The sequence below is a fragment of the Octopus bimaculoides genome, chromosome 14 (genome assembly GCF_046866305.1).
Source record: "Octopus bimaculoides isolate indiv1 chromosome 14, ASM4686630v1, whole genome shotgun sequence".
Lineage (NCBI taxonomy): Eukaryota > Metazoa > Mollusca > Cephalopoda > Octopoda > Octopodidae > Octopus > Octopus bimaculoides.
Genome location: NC_142941.1, coordinates 47,629,167 through 47,655,120, shown reverse-complemented (window position 1 = coordinate 47,655,120; position 25,954 = coordinate 47,629,167). Strand labels below are relative to the sequence as shown.

Below are 25,954 nucleotides of genomic sequence, written 5' to 3'. Positions count from 1 at the left end.
TGTCTCATTAAGAAGTATTTGTATACATTTGTGTAATGAGTCAGTTGTCAAGTGTTTTGTTTAGACTTGACGAGGTGTGTGTGTGTGTGTGTGTCTCGACATTAATGAATCTAATGTTTCATTAGAGAATGTTGGTAACATTTAAAAGTACCATCAGATTATCTCAATCTGTTTAACTTAGAAAAACCAAACCAGTAAAGCATTCGAGAGACGCAGAGAATTAAAGAAAAAATATTCATCTCCAGTTATTCCCTTTTTCCTGATGAACGAGCAAAAATATAATTTTGGTTGAAATTCCATTATTCCAAACAGGAAAATCTACAGGCTAGAAAACCCCTTGCCTGTTCACATTCACCCCCACCCCATACAATTACTTGGGTCTTTTTTAAAATCTAAATTGCAATTATGGAAAATAATTTCATGAAAAGTATTATTGTATAAGATATGAGAACTATTATAATAAATTAGCCTAACAACCATTTAAAACAGAGGTTCTCAACTATTTATGGTGGTGAACCACTGCCCCACAGCCATTCAATGTTTAAAAAATCCTATTATACTTTTATAATTAAATATTATTAGGAAAAAAAATACTGTGTGTATTGTAGAAGTCAGCAATTTATTACAGATAAATTTTAACAACAAAATCTTACATGGACTTCAGTTGAAAACCACTGCTTTAAAATAAAGTGAGTTTAACAAAAATTAAAAAAGAAACATCTTTTTTTTAATTAATCCTGAGGGAAATGCTATATTATCAATCAATAAAGATTAATAGAGCTTTCAGGATTATCTCAAACATTATATAATTCAAAATTAACTCTAAAATCTAAATCTATGAAACTGCTTGAGAAGGTTTGTGTAAAATACATGAAACACTTTGAAATGAGGAACTTGTTTTAAAACTAAAAAACAATGCTAAATTTCAAAACAAAATGATTTTTACATCATTTTGTAACGAGAAAATCAGCTACATGATCAAACAGTGGATTTCAAATAGAAGCTCAGCGTTAATGCTATACATATATATATATATATATATATATATATATATATATATATATATATATATATATATATATATATGTATATATATATATATGTATATATATATATCTTTTACTTGTTTCAGTCATTAGACTGCAGCCACGCTTAAGCACCAACTTGAAAAACTTTAGTTAAACAAATCAGCTCCAGTACTTATCTTTTTTAAAGCTTGGTTTTTATTCTATTGCTCTCTTACACACGCACACAGAATTTCCATCTACCAAATCCACTCACAAGGTTATAGTAAAAAATACTTGCCCATGGTGCCACACAGTAGGAGTGAACCCAGAGCCTTGTGGTTGAAAAGCAAACATTTTACCACACAGCCACACCTATATATATGATGTATGATTCATGACATTTTTGTAGCCAGATCAGAAATATTAAAACAGAATTTACAATAATACAATAAAATATATCCTAACAAGAATAAAATATCTGATCTGAAAGACATCATTATTATAGCACAGAAGCTAAAGGTATAAGTGGACTGGTATAAAAGGAGGGAAGAGAGGTTTTGCAGTCTCCAGTTCCAGACCCTATCAATGTTTTGTTTTCTTTTCTTTTTAACAATATGCTTTTCATGATTTTATTATGAAACGAAAAGAAAGTCTTGGCTAAGAGATTGAAAGAAAAAAAAGAAGTCCCCACCACCAAAAACATAATGTTCACATTTCTGTATTTAGCAAATTGCTTTCTATTTTGAGACTTGTTTCTTGCAAACAGCAATGACTAAGGATCATTCACACCAGAATTCTAAAAAGCTTCCAAACAAATTATGTTTATGAACACAGAAAACAAAGACTCCTTCAGAAACAGAAACAAAAACCAAAACGGTTTCACCTTCTTCCTCCCTAAATACATTTTGGACTTGAAAAGTTAATGAAATAATTTACTGGTTGTAGCTACATGTTCATGTAATCTTTTGAAAAGCTCAACAAAAGACAATGAAGGCTGTTGATGACACAACAACAGATACCTGTTTAAAAAAGAAGAAACTCTTTCTGCTATGTGTGTGATAATTCAAAATAGAGCTGAGCCAACTTTTGAACTTGTCTTGGCAACAAGACCTAATTTTAGCCATTAAACTCATCAGGCTACCATGCCTTACCAGCAACCAACCAATCTCTTAAATAATTCCCAATTTCCTATTCTGATGTTACTCATGTGTATAGCCCAAAGTCATGGCTACTAGATCACTTTCATCATCAATTTCTAATTATGAAAGTATGAGGAGTTCCTGGAATTCTGGGTTTTACCTTAATCACAGAAGAGTAGATATTACCAAGCTGTCTCCACACTCAGTCAACATAAACCAATGACAATAAGGTCAGTCAATTGTATATATCTTGGGTTCATTCAGAACTTGAATATTAAGAATTCCCTTAAGAAAGTCCAAAATCATGCCAGGAAGGTACACCTAAGCACAACAGATGTTTTAGCTTCAAATACAAATATATATATATATATATATATATATATATATATAGGATGAAGAATGCCAAGTAAAGCAAAAAGTAAAAGGGTAATAAATAGAAGATGAAAAGGAGAGTATACTTTAATCCAGTATTCTAAAATAATGTAACATGGTATAATATAAAAAAAGGTTAAAAGTAGTATTTCTCTATTATAACAAGTCAATCAATGATGATTTAATGTAGAAAACCATTACCAGTTTCAGAAATCATTTTCTAATCAATATATTCTTTCATATCCATGACTCATGTGTATACAAGAGTCATGAAAATGCAAATAGTATGAGATGCATTCTCCAAAAAGTAACCAACATGTAAAGAAGTACCATAGTTTGAACCCTCATCCTAAGGATACAGTCCCTTTAGTCTTATTTATCACTGATGTTTTACGATCGAGTATGCTTGTGCACTCATAATCAAGTTGATTAAATTAACCTTTCTCAAAATCTTTTAATTGACCTTGTCTAATTTTATCATAGCTTTAGATCATACTGTTTCCTTATCTAAAGGTATTAATTTCTGCAATTTTCATTCATTTGACAAGATCTATGACCTTCATTTGTGTTTGTTCTGCTCTTAATATTAACCTGTATGTTAGGTCTCAATGACCGATTACAGAGCTGTCTTTTTTTAACAGCTGCATTGTTTAGAAACCTACCAAGAGCAATGAGTTGTTACAGGAAAAAACAGAAACATCTCCAATATAACTGTCTCTAGATACAAACACCGAGGATAATATATAAAAATAAGTAGATATTAAGTTTTAATACAGTTTAATCCAAAAACTGTAGGACTTCTGTTACTAGTGAGAAAAACAGAACTATTCCCAGACGATTTTTAAAAAATACTAAATCTTTATTTTAAGTCTTAAAAACGTACTGACATGCACCACATCAGGTTTTAAATTATACATTTTAAACTTGTATATTATGTATGCATTTCCTCAGATATACACTTCCACATCCCTTTACAAATAACAGTTTCTCTATTCTACTTTGCTACTTTGAGAGCCTTGCTGCAGCTGAAGATGACAAAACAAGCAGGAATCAACTTCCAAGACTTAAGCAACTCAGTTGTTTAAGAGTTCTATGACAGTTCCAGCTTTATTTTTGGATTAGTAAATGCAGGTGTTATTTGTTAGAAAAGAATTTTTATCTGATATACATTTTAATTTTAGCTCAGGAGTCATGTACTTAGATGGAATTTGACAACTAGTAACTACAATCTATTTGCTAAAAGACAGCAGAATCAGAAAAGTTGAGAGTAGCCAGTCAAATATTGTTTCCATATCGTTTTAATTTAAAACAAAAAAAAACGAGTAGCAGAATGTAATTCTAACTTGTAGAACCTCAATCCATTGCAACAAATAGGAATTACAAAACTAAACGAAAGAGCTGTTGTGGAATAATTTGTGATGGATCTGTCAGGAAAAGGAATGTAGTATAAGGAGCAGATTATACAAGAATCTGCTGCTACTGAAAAATATTGCAAGGGTAAGAAGAAAAAAATGTATTCTCATAGACAAAACAGTTATTTTTAAAAAAAGGACTAGAAACAAGGTCATGAATATCAGAATGTTTAATTGACATCAACCAGAGACAAGTTGAGTTAATAAACTAAAACACTTGTATCAATGTTATCTATTTTCTCCGAAAGGGAAGCAGGATTATTCACAGTTTCCAATATGAATATAAATGGGAAAAGAAAACAATGAAACGAGCATAAATTAAATACGACTGGATTGCTTGCTGCAGCCAGTGTTTTCCTCCTCTGCCTCCTCCAAATAACTACTGCAGTGTTTAGTGGTGGTGGGGACTAGACAAACACACGCGCACACACACACACACACACACACACACACATAGGAAAAGGAGATTATGGAGAAGCAGGACAAGGTTCCTTTTTGTTTTTTTTCTTCCTATTAGCACATTTATAATGGTGTAAGCATATATCTCTGCCGAGCCAAAAGGTTTTCTACATAATGAGAGAAAGATGAAAGCTAACAGCATTAAAGGAAAAACATACAAGTAAATGTTGTTGTCTCCCCCCTCCTCCCCCGTCCCCACCATTGGACATTGATGATTCATGCCTGCAAACATTTACTAGCCTTAAAAATGGCGTAAGCAGAAACTATAGAGAGGCTTGAGTGCAGCAGGACAGGTTGTTGAAGAAATCAGCCAGCCATTGCAGACAGACAAATCAATGGTAACATCAATTTTTGTAGCAGTAGGCTTGCTGCTGCTGCTGCTGCTGCTGCTCATTGATAACCATAGCAACCGAGTGCACAATGGAAAATGCTTCCGCTACCAACTGTAATAATATATTAGTCATCTGCTGCTGAGAGTGAAAGCTTATGAATGTGTTCATGGGTGATGTTCAAGAACAGACAGGTTAGTGACAACAGTTGCAACATCAATATTATTATTATTATTATCATCATCATCATCCACTTGATTAGTAAGTAGAAGGTGAAATAAAACAATGTAATTATTCATTAAGATATAAAACAAAATTTATTAAGACAAATCAAAATGTAAGTACAAATTAATTATTTAAAACAATATCATTAAGTGGTCTGTGGAAACTTAAATGAATGCTTTTGCTAAATGCTAATAAACTAAATTATACTTTATCAGTCTACATCTTGAATCCTAGACAAATATTCTTTTCTACTCGAGGCACAAGGCCTGAAATTTTGGGGGGAAGGGGTCAGTCAATTAGAACAACCCCAGTACACAACTGATACTTAATTTATCAACCCTGAAAGGATGAAAGGCAAAGTCGACCTTGGTGGAATTTGAACTCAGAACGTAAAGACAGACGAAATACCGCTAAGCATTTCGCCCGGCTTGCTAACATTTCTGCCAAATATTGACTGCGCACACACAGTTGGGTTAATTTACTTACATAATTACAGTGACATATTTAATTACAATGTACACTGCTAATTACAATTACATGTAATTTACAAAGTGTTTTATATAATTCTCTTTCAATTGCAAAAGTTATTAGTTTAGCTCTTGTGAGGGAGAATATCTCTGAAAGAGACAGAGTTTGGAATAGAAAAACAAGAAACAAAAACACAACAAACGAGTCTGAAAATTAGCAGTTTTCACTTGTTAATATTTTTTATCAAAATTTCTTACTGCAGTAAAAAGAAAAAGTTCATTATATATAATCCTCTGTTACTAACAATTTTTACATACGAGTCTTCATCCTAATTAAATAAGCTTATTTTGATGTTAGTAATTTCCTAGCCCCATATTCCACTATGGTATAAAAAGCCAGGGCAAGAATAATGTAGAGTTGTATCCCTTAGCAAGTGCATTAATGGTTGGAAACCTAGACTACCTCTGAACAACAACAATATGCACGTGCTTATGAAATCAATTTTAGGCTAGATTTTTAATTTATGAAAAGAATTTCTAATTAAAAACAAAGATTAAAAGGAATTATAATGTTTAGAGAAGGATTCCAAAATGCTACGTCAGCATCAGTTTGAAGAACCTAATGTCTAACAACAAAGCGAGATGAATTCTGGAAATAGGAACGAGCACTTTCACAGCTAAATATGTTTATAAGAATGCTTAAAAGTGAATAGTTTTGAAACATTTCTAAAAATTAGCAATTAGTAATTTCTGAAGTGTTTAGAAAATTTAGAAAACAAGTTTACAAGCCAAAGAATTTCCTTGAAGTCATTGATTCCACTGTTTTGGTTAGAAACAGATGGCAGAGGGTTGAATAGAAACCAAAAGTTTGAAGACTGGTTATGAAATGTTGCTTTTCACTGTCCAACCCAGATTCTAACAACTTTGATGTACCATTGTGTTCAGGTCTGTTTCTCATTCTATCTTTTTCCCAGACATTAACAACCTTCACCTCAAACCACACAAACATCCTAGGTGAGTGACGCTATCATTCACTCCATTTACGATCCACTATATTTTATATCACCATCATAGTAGACAGACATGAGCCGGAGGGTTAACTATATTATTAGTTAGAATCACAGAGTAAAATTAATTCAATAACAGTATATAAACTAACTTAGGTCAGTAGTAAAAGGAGGAGAAGGAGGAGGAAGAGGAGACTTTCTTCTTCAAATAATTTCCATTTGGATTCTCTCCAACATCTCAACATAACTGAGCTTTTATACAGCAATGTAAACAGACTAATCTAGATGTGAGCATATTTAGGATAGCATGACTTTGGACTAAAAGCTAAAAATTACCAAGATGAAATTCTATCATAGTTTTGATAAAGAACAGAAGAGGGAAAAAAGTTTTTGGAAGCAGCCTGTGTGTATGATTGCACAAGTGGGTTTGTTTCTACATACAGTTATGAATTATTTTGAAGTTACATTAATGTAATAAAGATGAAAGACTACATAGCATTTTTATAACAAATCATAGATAAAAAAAATTTTAATGTATTTATTTAAATTTTAACCACTGGGACTTAAAAATGAGAAGAAATAAATGACAAATAAATAGCAAGAAAGAGAAAATGATGATGAATTACCGTATTTTAATGTGTATAAAGAATCCTTTTTTTGTCAAAAATTAGGTTAAAAAAAATATGGGAGTTTCTTATACATGGATAGTATTATAATCCCCTACAAAACCTTTTTTCTAAATTTTAAACCCCCAAATTAGGGGGTTCGTTATACATGTTAAAATATGGTATATGTTTTTAGTGCAAACAAGAAAGAAATTTGCTGTTAGAAATTTAAAACAGAGTTAAACAGGTTGAGAGAGTTTAAAACAAGTTTAATTTTTCTTCAAAACCCAAAACTACAAATCAGTAAGCCACAGAGTTTTATGTTGAATTCTAAGGTCCAAGTGAATGAAGAAGCTAACTCCTTACTAATTAAGCCAAATACTCCAGACAGGAATTTTTTCCTCAACAAGTTTCAAAAATAGTCAAGAGACACTAATTTAGTTACAAATCAATAATAAAAAAAAAACTGCATTTCAGTTTGTCGCAGAATGCAAAATAGAAAGCAAATGGAACATTGCAATGTCTGTGATTAAAGCAGAAGATGCAAGTGAAATAAAGAAAAGATTATTGTGAAAGTGAAAGAAAGAATGAAAAAAAAGGCCAATTCAGATCTTAGAAAGTTATTGATTCAGACAAAATTGTAAGAAAACAAAATAACAGTTGAAATAAGAATCAAGAACCATTAGTTAAATAAGGAACAATGTTGGTAATGACAAAATGGGGAAAGAATTTCAACAATGATGGTACCGGAAAAACAAAAAAAAAATGAATACCAATTTTTTTCTTCTTTTTTCTCACTAGTTGTGAGCTCAAGAGTTGTGGTCATGCTGGAGCACTGCCATTGGCTTTTCTACACTTTCACTACTTGAAACCTCCTCTGATATGTGGCATTTGGTGAATGAAGGACTTGGATTTTGCTGCCCTCATCTGTGTTGCCTACCATGAAATAGGCTGGAAGGTTTTCCAAGTCATTTTCATACTGTCGTCTATGGATTCAGAATTTTGTTTAACTACTGGGCTTTCTCTCTATAATTCTCCCAATCCAGTTAGAAATTGATGGAATGCAGCTAATCCAAAATCATAAAAATAAGAATATTGCAGGAATTTGAGTGAAATTTGCCAATACAACATAATGATTATTGTTGGTTTTTCTTGTTACATCACTTTTCAACCTACGAAGGTAGGTTGAATACAAGTTGATTGCAAAAGTGTTTTCACAGATATTTACAAGATTCTTGGACATCAAGTTCCTATCTCCAGTTAGTTTCTGTAACTTGGAAGCTGCTGAACTCTCATTTAAAAAAAGCATTCCAAAATATACCTTCACCTATTCCATTCAAAGTTTTTTTTAACACTCAACAAATTAACGTGCCCCCTCACCAGTACACAGAAACCTAGATTTATCATTCACTAATGAAAGCATTGATGTAATATCAATTACATGATAAACTGCACTCCTGGTCACAGTCAATAAATCCCAATAGCATTTAGCTAAACTGGTGTTTATAGATGCACTGAAACATTACTGATTATTTTCTCCAAGCCCACCTCTTTTTCTTTCATTAATTCATTAATAAATGATCCTTTCTACCCTAGTAGTAAATTTGAGAACACACTTTGGAAAACACCCCATAGCATTGGTATCACACACAGGCTGCGGGTAGCAAAACCTGTTACTCATGCAAGATTCCAAGACTTACAACAAAATCCAAGTTAAAAAGAATATAATAATAAATTATAACAACCACAATAATAATCCTACCACTCACAAGTAAGAAAGGGTTGAATATTGATGCTGAATAACAGTTTATGACTTTTACATTTATGGAGAGAGAAAAGAGAATTTAGAAAAATAAATATTAAATATAGCATGAAATAGCTTGTACTTTTGAAGACTGATTAATAGCAAAATGATAAGATGACACCAGAAGAGAAAGAAAACAGTAACAAATGTACAAGTAGAGATAGTTTCACACAAATAAACCAGACAATACTGACAAAAAAAAAAAAAAAAATCGGATTACAGAAATCAATATCAGATATATCTGCAGACTTAATCTAACTAGTTCAAACTTAGCAGGTCAACTCATCCAAATTTGTACTCTAGATTTTAACAATAATAGAAACATTCATATGTCTAGCCTAGAAAGAAAATCACCTTGAAGGAATTTATACTTTAAACTGTAAGTGTATTTCACAGTTCTATATTTAAGAGAGGAGGAATTATGTATATTATTTACATTTGACGGATATTTGTAAGTGTATTTGTTAGAAAATATTTTTGACTCCAGTGAAAAAAATCTAATTCTTTATGGTAAGCGAGATGTAGATGAGGTGAGACGAAATGAATGAGTTTCGTATTTCAAGTACAACTGAGAAAGGGAAAACTCGAGAGAGAGAAATGTAGAGAGTTTTATGTGCAAAGAACAAAATGGGAGTATTTAACTATCATCTAATTGTTAACAAAGTATTAAATTGCAGGATAGCAAGAGGTTTAAATCCATTTATTTAAATAATACTAACAGATAAAAATCAAACAAATACTTTTTAACTTAATCTTTAACAAATTTGGAAATGTTATGAGGAAAGCAAATGTGTTACTTCTTTTTTGGTCATAACAATTGAATTCCATTAAAATATGCAGGAATAATTCTTTAAGATTTTCAACTTTTATTTGAGCTCTTTTATTTTCAAAGAATATATATATTTGATTATAAACACTCATTTCAAGAATAGTTTTCTAAAAGAAAGCAGTTTTTAGAGTCAACAGAAATCTATCTGAATCAGTAAAGGTTTATGGTAGTGAACTACAATGTCATATCAAACAAAAATAACCACTAATATTAGGTGCCTCCCCCACACATACACTGACATATGTGCCTACACAAACATACACGACCACTTGAAACTCCTTGTCTTCAGTACCCAACCCAGATATATGAGATTTTCTTTTGCTTTAGTGGTAGCAAGATAAGTTAGAGACATCCGGCTCTTAACTATAGTTTACTTATAAAAATAAATGAAAAACAAACTTCCAGCCATTAAAGATCAAATTTTGCTAGAGCTGGCAATATTGTTGGATAAGGCAACACTCGCCCAATCAGTGATAGACAAACAGCTTTAGAACTAGAATAAAAAGAGAATTCAAATCCTGAAGATTATTTCCTTTATCTAGTTTTCAATGTTAATATGGATGAATTTATTATTAGATGATAGGCACAGTTTACAGATAGTGGAAACAAATTTTAACAGCAACATACCATTCTTATTGCTCATCATTATTTAACATCCATCTTCCATGCAACAAGCTTGGGTCGGATGATTTGACAGGATCCAACAAGCAAGATGAGTGTGTTGGGCTCCAATGTCTGCTTTGACATGGTTTCTATAGACAGATGCCCCTCCCATTGCTAACAATACAAAGACATTCTTGACTGAGTGGAGCTGTAGACGAGAAGGAGATGGCAGTCTGCAATGGGTTGAGAAGCTAAAGTATGCTAGAGAGACAGGCACAGGTGTCTTGCTAAAGGGAAGATAGATGGCTACTATTAGAGGGAAGACTGAAGGGGGTACAACAAAACATACCATGGTTCAAATGGTTTCATAGCTGTAACCAATGGCCTACTACTTTAGATTCAATACTCCTGGGCCCTTGTTACATATTCTGGTACTGTATCCTTTTCTAGGCACAGGACCATTTGGTTTAATAAAAGAAACATAACTGAATCAACTTTAGTGACCCAAACAGGATTTGAACTCAGACCATACAGACATCAAAATACTATATACAACAGTTTACCAATGTTTGACCTAGAGGAGGTTAAAATTTACCCAACAGCAGCAACCTGGATTTCAGTAATAAGCAGGGAACATTGATAAAATCTAAAAGCTCTAGTAAGACAAACGAACATTGGTGATGTTGGTGCCTTCTGCTGGTGATGATGGAGTTCTTCATTTCTTTGTAGTGCAACAGACCACAGGAGGGAACATAATGCCTTACTTTAGTAAGAATGGCAAGGAATCAAAAAGAATCAAAAAGATAAAGAAATTCTACACCCAAGAGAACAAACCAATATCATCATTGAAGGAACATTGGGAGATGGGATCATTAAACAAGTCTTTAACCCTTTCGTTACCAACCCGGCAGAAACTGGCTCTGGTTCTGAGTACAAATGTCTTGTTTTCATAAGTTTTGAATTAATATCTTCCAACAAAATTCCGTGCTGCACGGAATTTTGTCAGTGAACAGGTCGCAGTCTCAAAGTGATGAAAATATTTTGGCAAATTAAATTTAAATGTTGAAGTGAATCTAACAGTTTTTGTGTGTTTCTTAAATGGCTTATAAACACATTCCATGCTGCAAATGATAACTAAGTTATTTTACTAAATTCTTTGTTGTATTTAAAGTAACTGAACGAAACACAGAGCATCTCAAAATAAATACAGTAATGAAAGGGTTAAATCACTTTAACAAGTTGACATCCATACAACAATCATTTCATTGCATAAATATTAATAGCAATGATGATTTTGACAAAGCACAAAGTGAATATTTGCAAGAAATGGGAACAGTTAATTAGCAGGACTTACTTCATTCTTCTCAGTTGAGTTAAAGGGAAAATGGATTTCAACAGGATTTGAAGTCCAATTGAGAAAATATTCACTATCAAACTAGACATCCTAGAGTAGTAGGTCAGGTTATTTGCCATTGGTACTAATATTTCCAATGATAATTCCAGAAGGAAGTAAACTGATTGAATGTCAATCATTGATAAATAAGGTAGGCTAAGAAAAACCAATCAATAAAATAGTGAAAACTGAGACCAAGAGAGCTGGTGTCAGAAGAAATGAAAAGTAGATGCTCTCCACTTATATTAGAACCAATATATGAAAGGCAGAGGCAATTGTGGAGCCTAATTGTTCTCAGAGAGACACAGATTCTTGGTAAAGCTTTGTCTTGTTCTAAGGCAGTGGGTCTAGAATTTCTTGTAGCTCAGAACTCTTCCCCCACCCCATAACTTAGTGCACTCCCTTGTAACAGAGTACTCCCTTTCACCAAATGGGGGGGGGGGAGTTTATCATAACCATGTGATGTGCATGGATGTGGACAGCTGTGTGAAGAAGTGTCACACTCTAATGGTGGAGAGAACCTGTGGAAGAAGTAGACCCAGGAAGACATGGGAATGAGGTAGTGAAATAGGATCTTCGAATGCTGGGCCTCACGGAGCTAATGACAAATGACTGACACCTCTGGCGATATGCTGTGCTTGAGAAGACCCATCAAGCCAAGTGAGATTGTAGTCAGAGCCAATGCCAGTGCTGGTGTCACATAAAAAGCACCCAGTACACTCTTGAAGTGGTTGGCGTTAGGAAGGGCATCTGGCTGTAGAAAACCATGCCAAATCAGACTGGAACTTAGTGTATCTCCCCAACTCACCAGTTTTCAGTCAAACCATCCAACCCATGCCAGCATGGAAAGCGGATGTTAAATGACTTTTGATATGAAGAAAAAAGAGCATAAAGGAAGCAGGTAATTACATTGAGAAATACAAAATACTATCAAGTTAAAACTGAAGCTGGGAAGAAAATAAACAATAATATTTAATGAATAACTGAGAATATATTAAAAAAAAAAAAAAAAAGAAAGGCGTAAATGGATTGTATTTTGTTATTGTGGTAACATTAATTAATTAATAAAACAATACAAAACAATTTGTATCTTTGCCAAGCAATTAAGTTTCAGGTGACAATTGGCATTGTGCACATTAATAGGAACTAAAACACACATTTTAATCTAATTTTACTCAAGATTAAAGGGTATTATGATGAGCTTTTAATCCTTTACACATATTAATAACCACCAATTCATTTTATATTTTGTTAAACTGTACACATTCGATGACAACATTTCACGGTTAACCTGCATCAGATTGGAGTCCTTTTACCTTTTCTCTCCTTTTTTTTTTTTTTTAAAGAGAATAAGCTTTAATGGAAACAATATTCTATCCTCCGAGTTATGCAACAAAATAATAAAATTTATAACAATACTCCCCATCATCATCATCATTATTATTTTATGTCTGGTTTCGTTACTGACATAATTTGAATGGGCTGTCTTGGTCAGAATGACTTTCTACTTCAGACTAACATGTAAACCGTTTTAGCTTTCTATATCTGGGAGTCTTTCTAATATCCAACAACTGCATTTACTCACACTAAGTTTTGTAACCAAGAAGAAGTGTTTGAGTCAGCAATGGAGACATGAAATGTAAATACAATAGAAAGAAATCACAGAAAAAAGGTTATTAATCAAGAAACCTACCAATTTCATTCATGGCTGGCATTGTCAAAACACTGCAGAATCCTTGAAGCCCACTAAATTCTTTCACAGCTTTTAGCTGCATAAAAATAATGTCAATGCCAGTTGTCAACTAGAGGGAGACACAAGCAGTGTTGCTGCGTCAAAAATGGTGAGTCGGAAGGAAGCTCTTGATGTAAGGAGGAGCTAAAAACTTAGTGTAAGAGGAGGTTCTATGCAGGTTCTATAGAATGGTAACTACATCCAATTTGCCATGTCCTCTTTTTAGAACATCCGTACAATCCAATTAAAGAATATAGCATTCAAACCAACAGAATTGCCAATAAAAATAATGAAACAACAAACACAATAAACACTTTTCAGATTATTGGAATGTAGTGTGTTGATTTACAAACATCTGAGGTCATAGAAAGTGAGGTGAAACCTTATAGTGTAATAGTTAGAATTAATAAATTATATTTTTTTAAATTATGATTATTTACATTAGAATTCTGGGGTTTAAAATGTGTCTACCAATGAAATCTAATTGCACTGAAATATGCAGCTGCACATGTGTCCAAAAAAAAAACTGATTTAAAGACAAACAAAATATTACATTTCCACTAAATAATTATTTCTTCCTTAGAACACAAAGCTAAGACTAATAAAGAAAAGAAGCAATGAGAGTTCAATTCAATAATGACACATATATATGTAGGGCAACCAGACACAGAAACCATGCCAAATCTAACAGTGGTGCTCAACACAGTCCTATGGCTTGCCAGATCCTGTCAAACTGTCCAACCATACCAGTATGGAAAATGAATGTTAACTGATGAGAGAGAGAGAGAGAGAGAGAGAGAGAGAGAAAAAGAGAGAGAGAGAGAGAGAGAGATGTACTGGTTTGGCTGTGTGGTTAAGAAATTCACGTTGGAACCATGAAGTAAAGAGTTTGGCCCCACTGGGTGGATGCTGTTGGTTGGTACCCTCTGGTATTGCCACAGGTTGATCAATACAATGTAATTGAAAGGCAAAACCTGGGAAAAGCCCATCGTGTGTGTATGTACATGTATGTGTACATGACCGTGCACATTTTCCTTGCAGGTGTGCTCACAAACTGGAATCAAGAGCTGCACCATTCCTACAGATGCTGTCCTTCATTTGCAATGCCTGGGCTTCTTGAGTTGCTTTGATGTGTGCCCTCCATGAAAGCACATCTGGGCTGTTTGATGTTTGATGGATTGCTTGGAAACAGTTGGGGGGGGGGGGATAGAGGGCCACGAAGAGTACTTGATGATAGAGCATTCTTGGTGAGTCTTGTCTGATCCAAGCAAGCAGAGAAAAGTAGATGTCAAAATGAGGATTTTTATCTCTCTCATATATACACACACACACATTATATATATATATATATATATATATATATATTATTTACATTTAACGAATATTTGTCCTCATCTTGTTTGTTGTTAACACAACGTTTCGGCTGATATACCCTCCATCCTTCGTCAGGTGTCTTGGGGAAATTTCGAACCTGGGTTCTCATTCCCAACGATGTTACTATTATTATTATTATTATTATTATTATTAATCAGGCCGCTGCCGTGAATCGAACTCGGAATCTTGGGGTTAGTAGCCTGCGCTCTTAACCACTACAGCATATGCCCGGCGAGCTGGCAGAATCGTTAACATGCCGGGCGAAGTGTTTAGCGGTATTTCGTCTGCAGTTACATTCTGAGTTCAAATTCCGCCAAGGTGGACTTTGCCTTTCATCCTTTCGGGGTCGATAAATTAAGTACCAGTTACGCACTGGGGTCGATGTAGTCAACTTAATCTGCTTGTTTGTCCCCTCTATGTTTAGCCCCTTGTGGCGTAGTGGTTAAGAGCGCGGGCTACTAACCCCAAGATTCCGAGTTCGATTCACGGCAGCGACCTGATTAATAATAATAATAATAATATAATAATAGTAACATTGTTAGGAATGAGAACCCATGTTCGAAATTTCCCCAAGACACCTGACGAAGGCTGGAGGGTATATCAGCCGAAACATTGTGTTAACAACAAACAAGATGAGGACAAATATTCGTTGAATGTAAATAATGTAAATAATTCCTCATCTCTTAAATATAGAACTGTAATATATATATATATATATATATATATATATATATGATATATAGTGTGTGCGTGTGTGTGTGTGTGTGTAAAGTCAATCTCAAAAGAACCTGAACATGGAACAATTTATTTTGTTCAGTAACGACACTAATTTTATAGAGGAAAATATATTAATTCAACCAAATTCATTATTTTGTTGGGACTTATCCAATTCAGTTTTCAAAAAAAGCAATTTACTGTTTAATTCAACTTGTGCCAATATCAAGACAAATTTTATCATCATTGATATTGGTATTGTAGAAATTAGAGATTTTGTTAGTGTCATAGCTGGCCTGCATACAATTTCCTAACAGTTTCCGTTCACTTCATTAAAATATATTATCTACCACCTAATATACTTTCTACAAATTACTTTTGCACTTTAATTATACACACTGGAAACTTGTAGCTTCACCATACCAAATGGTACACAGAGAGGTCTACATAAATTCCATACCAGCTCAGACTGAAAATATACTTCTTGAAATCAACTAACACATGGTTTAGTTAATTAGCTCAGTTACTGGGTTTCATTATCAATATGGTCCATTAATGAAATGTAATTAATAGCACATATCTTTAAACAATTCCAACTGCCTCGTTTCAACCACAGAATATATCTGCCAGTCAGGTCCTCACTTGTTCCAAAGTCCAGCACATCAATCCTGATATGTCACACTGACATTAGTTTAACTTCACTAATCACATATTAGAAGAACATACCAAAGTTTAGTTAAATGATAAAAGTAAAATGACAATCATTACCTAAAACTATAAAAAAAAGGTCCAAGAGGATAGTGATACTGAAGTGAATTATCATTGAAGGAATATAATAACTAGAGGCTAAAACCAATGTTTGTCAAATACCAAAAATATGATAAAAGAAACAAAACTTCATTACTAAAATAACTTGCACCTAGAAAACTGATTGAAAGATAGATCTACTATTGAAGAGGAGGATGAGTAGAAGCCTTTTGCCTAGAGGACAAAAGATTATTATTATTGTATTTGATAAGTACTTGTCTTTACTAGTATTTATTATCATTAGTAGTATAATACTAAGTTTTAGTACCATACAGATTAAACCAGATTTTCTTAAACAGCTAATGTTACAAAAAATTCTAACATCTCCAAAGCTAATAATTTCAAGAAGTAGAATTTCTTGCAAAGAAAAAAAATTTTTTATTCCTTGTCTTTGGAAGCAAACAAAGCAACTTGAAGCAAGGACTGGCCAAATGATAATATTGGGTTACTGATAATGTATTGCTGCACTTACTAATCCAACTGGATGAAATATTTCAATAATTTTCTAAACATTTTTCATTCTCTGTTTCAAAATGGAAAATTTATCAAGGTTTTATATGGGAGAATGAAATAAGGCCTGACACATTCCACCCTAAGAAAGTTAACAGGAATTTTGTGATTTACTTAAACCAGAGGGCAATGGGAAGGAGCAAGAAAAAAACAAAAACATCAAAAGTTAAACTATTTTTTCTATACAAAATAAAATAGAATTTATAAAATATAAACCTGAAATAATATCTTACACTCCAAAGAGCCTTTCACTGACTTATCTCTCTTAACTAAAAACATATCAGCAATAGAATCAGTAGGCTGACAAATAAGTTGACATCTCATGGTTCTTTGGTACAAATCTTATTTTCCATCTCCAGTGGTAGATGGCACTCAAAAAGCATACAATGGTATTTGTTGTTTGGCAAATGATGCTTAGCTATTGTGATAACTAATAACTTGAAGCCAACATAATCTCAACAATATGAAAGGTCACATGTTATGAGAGCCCTCTAACCTGTCCTTCAAATTAGTCTTTTGTGGCAATTTCAACTTGTAATATCGCCACTACATGTAGGAGTGGTAGTAATAACAGGAATCAACTATCATTTTACTTAGAATACACAATTCCATATCAACAAAGCCAAATCTATGTTCCGTTTCTCTGTTTCGAGTTCTGGTAAAAAATACTAAAAAAAAGTATCTAACTGATGAGTGGAAATGCCAATAGAGAAACAATTATTCAACTTTAGTTAATTAACAAAGACAAATTATATTAAAGTATTAAGAGTGAAATAGGATTTGTGCATTGACACAGACAAAAGTTCCATCTCTATCTCCAATTAAAAAGATCAACACCATTGAAAGACAACTGGAAGACATTATTTACGTGTGATGAATACGCTGTCACCAATTCAGTTTCTAACTTACAAAAGATAAATGTAACCTCAAATAAATACCCAAAGACTTACGGTAAATGTCCTGAAACCTTGACCTTAATGAAATGAAGCAGCTATCATCAAAAATGAAAACCCAAGTCAAACAACTCAATCTTCTTGGGTTTTACAAAAGCATAAAAAATGATAAAACCATTATAGATTCTCTCAACACAGACACCTAGATTTGCCTAATACATACAGTAATCAGAGTAATTTGGAAATAAGATTCCATTTCTCTTACAATGTATCAACATCAAAGCATTCTATTTCCAAATCATTGAATCTATCTTTCTGTATCTAATCAAAAGAAACTTTTAGAATACAGAGTAAAAATAACTAACTTTACAAAAACATGAAAATCACAAAAGCATCATTTCAATATCTTTATAACAACAATGCAATACATTAGTTAGTCTGTAATGGGCTGGCCTAATAGGGTTAACTCCACAACTAATATCAAATTTTATTTACTCCATCTTCATATCTAAAGACGTGAGTATAGCCCCTCCCTCCCACCAAACCAATAAAAAAAGTTGAAGATCGATAAATTTGTTGAGAGACTTACCAATAGAATCAATAAATTTGCTTGAGGGGCTGGAAGGCCCATTCACCTGGTGAGCAGTCTCAGTCATTTCTGACTAATTAACTCTCCACCTCTGTAAAGAAAAAAAATGGGTATACAATTAGTGAGTGTGTATACATTTATCTATTGAATACAGGTTATGTGCAAAGGCTAGAAAGAATAGATGCAATCATGCTCCAATGGATGTGTAATGTTTGTGTACATGAATGCCATGGTACAAATGTGACACAAGAACTGGATAAAAGAGAAATTAAATGTATGCATTGGTGTGAGCACGTGATACATCTGGAGATGGTTTGTGGATAAGGAAGTGCCAGACACGGGGGGGGTCACAGTGGTGAAGGCTGACTTGGAGTGCTGAATCTTATGAAAGAAATGTTTGTTGATACACAATGCTGCTCAAGACCCAACCACCCTCTGAATCCTCGCTGCTCTCTCATCTATTTTCTCTCCCACGTTTCTCCCCCCCCTCACACCTTCCATCCATACTTGCTCTTATGAGGGATAGCACTGGATACCCCTTACCAACCCATCTCTCTCTTTCCCACTAGCACTAATCCCTTTGCCTTCTTCCTCCCCTTAACCAGTAAGCAACTTTAAATCGTTTTCTCTCATCATACTTCACCAGCTCTCAGCACTTTGCTGAAAACCATCTCTCTCACACACACACAATTTTCCTTCAGTGATAGGGGCCCCTTTTAGCCTTGCAAATTGCAAGGTGACTTCTGTTAGGAAGGGCATCAAGCCATATTAATCATGCCAAAATGGACAACGAAGCACAATGCAATTCTCTAACTTGTTGGATCAATTCAAACCCAGCCAACCCATATCAACATGTAAAACAAACATTAAATGATGATAATGTATAGCAATGATATATTTAAGATATATATATATATATATATATATAGATATATATATAGATAGATATATATATATATATATATATATATATCTCCAGCCCTCCAGAACGACAGATTGAGGACACACCCACTTCAAATTTCTTATATGCTGGTATTTTTGATATTAGAAATTTTAGTTGTTCATGACCTGTTGATTAATCGTCAAGTACTGATCGTTTGGGGATTCGGTACCCTGACGAGTTAGGAGTTTCTTTGTAGCATATTGCATAAATCTAATTAAAGTATGCATATGTTACAATAAAAACTCCTAATGAAATAATTGTAGCAATACCAGATAATAAATTCGTCTTTCACACACACACACAGAGCAATTAAAAGAGGAAATTTAATAATCTAAAGCAGACTTTATAAAAAACAATAATAACAAAATAAAAGGGTTGGGAGTAAAAACATTTCTTCGCCTTCTCTGCTCTAATTTTCTGAATAACTAAAACAGGAGCAAAATAGGAATGGTATGTTAGCTATCTCTCAAATTACATAGACCAGCCATAGAGTAAGACAACAAACAGTGCCTGCTACAATGTAACATTAATGAAAGAGTTGGGCAAACCCAGGGCACTGCTATATGTCAGAAAGTGGGAGAGGGGGGGGTAGAATGCTATTAAATATCAAGAGGGTGCTGATGGCAATGGTGGAGGAGTGAAACATTTCTAATGACAGATTGAAACTAGATGTGTCACAATAAGTAGAGAGGGCAGCTTTTAAATTCCACATTTCAAACAAATCTATGAGAAAAATTTTCGAATAGGTCAGTCAATGACCTTACTTCTGTCGGTCACTAATAATGGTCCTAATGGACGGCTAGTTAGGAACACAAGTACAACTCATTCCAGAAATACTATACAGTTTTGTTTTATAATTACTTGCAAATAATAATAAAACAGTGCACACGCACACATGTGTACACGCCACCTGTCTCTTGTTCCAGAAACAACACCTGATTCCTGATTCTCTCAGATACTTTATTAACCAACCTGAGCTCAAAAGTTATCTTAAACTGGGGTAGAGCAGAAATTCTTTCCACTTCCTTTCTGTTACGTATTTTCTTAGTAGTAGTAGTAGCTGCAGCAGTTTGTTGCTAACTTATTTAGTTGTTTGTATGAACTGCAGTCCATAGTTTCTCTCAGCATGTATGCTGCAGTCTGCACCATAAAACCTATGAGCGTGGAAGCCAATTGATACTAAGCAGGGATTCCAAAGAAACATTTAATACTGGTTTATCAATTTTAAAACTATTAAATGACCAACAAAAAATACTTCTGGAAATATTTAGCCATCTTTAATTCATTTAAATAAACTTTACTAAATCAAACTCATAACAACATATCACAATTGACGTGTATTCTCATAGAATGTGTCATTTAGTAAATGTGTTGCCAAATATAAAGAACTGTTTTGAAAGAAGTCTTCAAATAAGTACACTAAATGAAATACACAAGAGTTGACTAAATTTCAGTATCATGTAAAGAGAAACAAATTCTATAACTGTACAAAAGAAACAAAATAATGTGTGCTGTAACAGTGTGTTGCTACGTCTATCATTTGTTGGTGATAGCCTACTACTCCTGGTGAATAATAACTTTGCCCCCTTCAGGCAACCACTCTCAAACCTATGGGTCTGTTTGGGGCAGTCACTGCTGGTGAGAGTTATATGAAGTTGGGTTGCAAATCCTACCTCGACCTCTTTTAGTTGCCTTTTACGACATGCAGAGGAAATGTAGGATCTATTCTTTGGCATGCTGGTCCACACAGCACTAGAGCACCATGAAATGAAATGTTTTACTCAAGAATACAACATTCCACCCGGTTCAAGAATCAAACCCACTAGACCATGCACCTGCACTATATTGGTATCCAGTAAAATATTTCCTGTACACATATGATCACATCTAGCATGCTGGTGTAAGTTAGACAGTTTGACAGGAGCTGACCAGGCTCCAGATCTGTTCGGGCATGGATGCCCTTCCTAACACCAACCACTGTACAGAGTGTACTGGGTGCTTCTACACAGCACCAGCATGGGTGCATTTACATGGCACTGGTACGGCTGCTTTTTACATGGCACCAGCACCCAAAAGCCTGCAAGATTAGGAATGCTAAGCTGGAGAGGGATGCAAGGTCAACCACAATTTTACTTAGCTTGACATGTCTTCTCAAGCACAGCAAACGGCCAGGAGTTTTGATTCCCTGTTTGATCCCATCTGTGAGGCCCAAGTTCAAATTCCACTGAAGTCAACTTTACCTTTCATCCAACCAGGGACATAAGTACCAGTCAACCACTCGGGGAAATGTAATCAACTGGTTCCATACCCTACAATTTCAGGCCTTGTGCCTACAGTAGAAAGGATTACCACTGAAACTACTACTACTACTACTGCATAGAGCAACTTAACATTCTGTACAGAAAATATTTGATATGTAAATCAATTTAGAACCATATTTGTTTCCTTTTCTTAGCTTTTATTAATAAGTTTCAAACATTCAGCTTATTATTGCATTTTCCATTTAATTTGATAATTTGGTGCTAACATTTACAGCTATGTTCAGTGTAAACCAGAAATCTGGGTGGAAAAATGAGTTAAAGCTAAGAGGAGTGGCTCTGTTTGAAGATATAAAAGTTATAAGTTATCAAAATATGAAAGCCAGCCAACTCCCAGTTGTATATCAGTCAACAATAGAAGTAGCTGGGGTTTCTGTTACTATAGAGAACAATCAAATGTAAAGAGATGAATAATAATGATAACAATAATAAATTAATTCATTTACTGAGAATAAAACCTAAAATTACACACATGTGAACTTCCTATAAACCCATTAGGGCCAAATGGAGTTGACAGCTTTTCTCAATAGATCCAGAGGAGAAGTTAAAAATTCCTCACAGCAACCAACAGTACTTGAAATATGCAACTCTGGAGCACATCAGGGTGAGCAATTTGAGAATTGTGTTTGTGATAAATATAACACAATGTTACTTACAGGGTACATATTATCACCTGGGTATCTAGGACTGTTGAGGTTCTCAATGTAGGCACATACAGTGTGTGTGAGGATTTAGTTGTTCTAAGTGATGGAGTATTCCAGGTATATGTACCCTGGCTCAGCAGGATACAACACTGGACATTTGAATTACTGGTACAGTCTATCCAATGGGCTTCCACACAGTTTCCTTCTCTCAATTTCCACTCACTGGGCTTGGATTGACCCATGGCAATAATAAAAAAACACTTGCCCAAGATGCTATGCAACAGGATCAAAGCAAGGGCTTTGTAATTAATGCTGTGCCCATTTAATATCAACTGACAGGAGGTGCATGTGCCTCTAAATGTGCAACAAATACAGCTACGAAAATTAACCAATTTCTTAAAAGCCAAGAAATCCCCTTATCAATAACTTCAACACTCCATCTGTGGCTGCACTGTCAAAGTGGACATCCAGCCCAACTCATCACTACCACCATTTACTATGGTCAAGAACAACTGGGCAACTCTGGTCATCCTAAAACAGTTTAGATACCAAATAATGGGTGTCTCAGTTGTAGGAGTAAAAAAACAAATTGATATGACTGATGGTTTATAACAAATCCACCCGTGACAATAATTGTGCTAAAAACAAAAATACCACAGGATTAAAAACAGATAAACCACAAAGGAAAGAAAGTGCTATGTCCATAGCATGTAACCGTTTGCCTGAGTAGGTAATAACACATTGGTCTACTGATTGGTATATTCCCCCAAGTTCAAATGACTACGGTACACAAAGCTGAGGAACAGGAGTGATAGCTCACTTTAGCTTTAGTTAGACATCTCCTCCATTGTAAAACTGTGCAACTTCATAATTTGACAACATTGGGAAATTTATTGAAATGAAAAACAATAATTTTACTAAGCTTAACCAGAAAAAGGAAAAAAAGGAAAAGACATCTATACAACAATGACCATGAAATGAGTATTTTCAACAAGATGAAGCTGCTTATTTTGTGTGTTATCAACTAAAAGCTAATTACCACTTAACTTTTAAATTGCCGAAAGTTTCTTGTCTAAGTCTTTATTTTCAAGAGACAAAAATATTTTTGGCAGGTTTTTTAGAAAGGTTCAAAGAAGATTGTTCTGTGAGACATTTTAAAAACTGTTATTAAGACTACCGTCAGTAATTAGGTGTAGTTCCCCCGCTATTCACACTTAATAGTTGAGGTCTCTCCTACAGTCATACAAGTCAAACATGTTAAGATTAATGTAACTACTAATCAGGTAACGATGTAAATGATAACACCCTCACCACTAAAGTCCAACCCAGACAAGAATTGGGGGGGGGGGGACACAAAATTGTATACACACACACATCTATGTGTGTGTGTATATATATATATATATATATATATATATATATATATATGAGCCCTGCATCATATCACTTAAAATTTACCAAACAGCAAAGAGAAATGAGTTGATCAAGTACACTCAACACCATCAGATTAGGTAAAGGGCTCAAAAATAGGTGCTTTGAGTATGAACCATGGGTAGCTGTGCATGGATACATATCTTACAAGCTACAGAATACCAACAACATTGACAAGAATAGCAGCCTCTCCTGGAGCTGTGATAGACATCACAGCTCACCTAAGAGGCTATACGTTTACTACCCAGGAACAGGAGACAAGCTACTAAAACATCTCATCAACATGATAAGGATGCTTCTAAACCTCCATGTTGTGATACAAAATGTATGGAAGATATCACACAGATCAGCAGCAGCTGTCCAAAAATGTCTGCAAGATACAACCGTCTCATAAGACAGAGCACTGATGCTAAAACTATCTACTATGCTGTCTGCAAGAAGGACTGTCCCAATAACCAATACTAAAGGTACAACAGAACCAGAATGGATCCAGACGTTTTGAAATTAAGACTACTGGTAAAACATTCCCATAAAAACAGCAGTCTTGTGTAAGCACAATAAAGTTAGCCCTATTCAACTACAATTTCTTGGTAATAATTCACTGAGAGTTGATACACTATCTTTCAACACTCACAGATATACTAACCCAACCACCACTAAATTTAAATTGAACATATTGTCCACTAGCACAACACTGACAAATGTTTCCTAATTCATGACCAAATACAGACTTCATTCTTAAAAGCTTGGGTATTCTGAAGTAATGTCTACCATAACAACTCATTGTATACTTGGGAAACAAGGGGCCTTTCACATTTAATAAACTTAATGTTTATGAGAGATGAATGAAAGTGAGAAAGAAGGACTAAGTCATTCAGAAGTCACAGAACAGAGAGTAGTAGAGAGAGAGCAGGGAGAGAATAAATTCATATAGTAAACAAATTAAGGGTTAATTAGGTGTGGAGGAGGGGGTAGAAAGGAATGGTACATTTCTGAGAGGGGTTTAAAAGTAAATGATACACGATGTATACTGGTGATATATCACCTGCCTTAACTCCTTATTTTTCTCACTCTCCCATTATTATACCATATTATGATAGGACCATTGGTGAGGTATTCAGAATTATCTCAGAACAACTGCCACAATATTTCATAACAAGGAACAGCTAAAGTTATACCATTGATGGTCTTAATATTCATGATCACTCTGCCATGATTTGGAGAATGTGAGCTGACCAAATAACCAACATTGAACATACACCTTAGCAACACTGGTACTCAAAAGATGGTGATGGCTGCCAGACGTGGTAATTATCTAGTTAACTCAGATTTTGACTGGTTTAATGAGGACTCAATACATGGAAGAGAGAACAGGCAACTATGATGGTCCTCTGGAGCACATTTGTCCTCAGCTGCTTAGACTTTTGCTCCCAGTTGCTATGGTCACCACATGGGGTTAAGATAACAGTGGAACTCAAAACAGTCCAGTAATGCTACACTAGGATCTCAAAGCAACAGGTCAGATACTGGGGGGAGGCTGGAAATGTTAAGACCCTACTCTCTGGGATGAAGGCAGGAAAGATATGCAGTGATATGCATCTGGAAAATCCAGGAAAGATTGGTACCAAACTTTGGCATTGAAAGTTAGACAAACACCAGAATGGGGTGTCACTACATAGCACCAAAGATGCCAACATTACCATCAAGATACAGGACCTGACAGCACAACAGCTTGGATCTCATGGTCCCATTGCTCTTCAATATCCTCTCACGAAGCCTGAGAGACCTGCATGTGATGGATGTAGGTATCTGCAAAACAGAATTGAATCTCCTCTTGTCAAGAAATATAAATGAGGGCTGCAATATCAGACTCCCTCATTCACCAAATGCCACAGGTCAGAGACGGGCTGAAGTAATGATATTATAGCAAAACTAATGGCAGCGCCTCAGCATGACCACAGCTCTTGAGCTGAAACAAGAGTATATAAACACACACACACACACACACACATGTAAACACATGCAAATACACACACAATATGTATCACCTGGTTTTTAACTGAAGAACAACAAATGAGAACTTTTAGAAAAAAATGTTTTGTCAACTCAAAGTATCTTTTCTACATTTTTTTTTCAAATTCTGCAACATAAAAATCATTTTTTTTAAGTAGCTCAAATTAATTAGCTTCAATCCAATATAAGCCAGGAATAAATTAACACCAGTTAACTTGTGACTGGTGTATTCCAACACCCTTAATGAATACTTGAAAAAATTCTTCCTTTCTCTTTATGTTCAATTATTGTAAAAAAAAAAAAAATTTTTCCTTTTTTTCAATTCCCACATGCTG

At 34.3% G+C, this 25,954-nt stretch overlaps 1 protein-coding gene across 50 annotated transcripts in view; it reads right to left on the bottom strand.

The window, feature by feature from the left end:
- The window catches only part of LOC106880490 (protein hu-li tai shao), a 139,480-nt gene that overhangs the window by 78,639 nt on the left and 34,887 nt on the right, over nucleotides 1-25,954 (bottom strand). For 36 of the 50 annotated variants that reach the window (XM_014930438.3, XM_089362818.1, XM_089362819.1 and 33 more), the window contains one exon: nucleotides 18,271-18,361. In XM_014930438.3, coding sequence (XP_014785924.1) covers nucleotides 18,271-18,337 — 67 coding nt within the window. In that variant the 5' untranslated portion in view covers nucleotides 18,338-18,361. Of the gene's footprint in view, nucleotides 1-13,344; nucleotides 13,543-18,270; nucleotides 18,362-25,954 lie in introns of those variants that run through there. The other 14 variants (XM_014930442.3, XM_014930443.3, XM_014930448.3 and 11 more) reach the window with 2 other exon arrangements.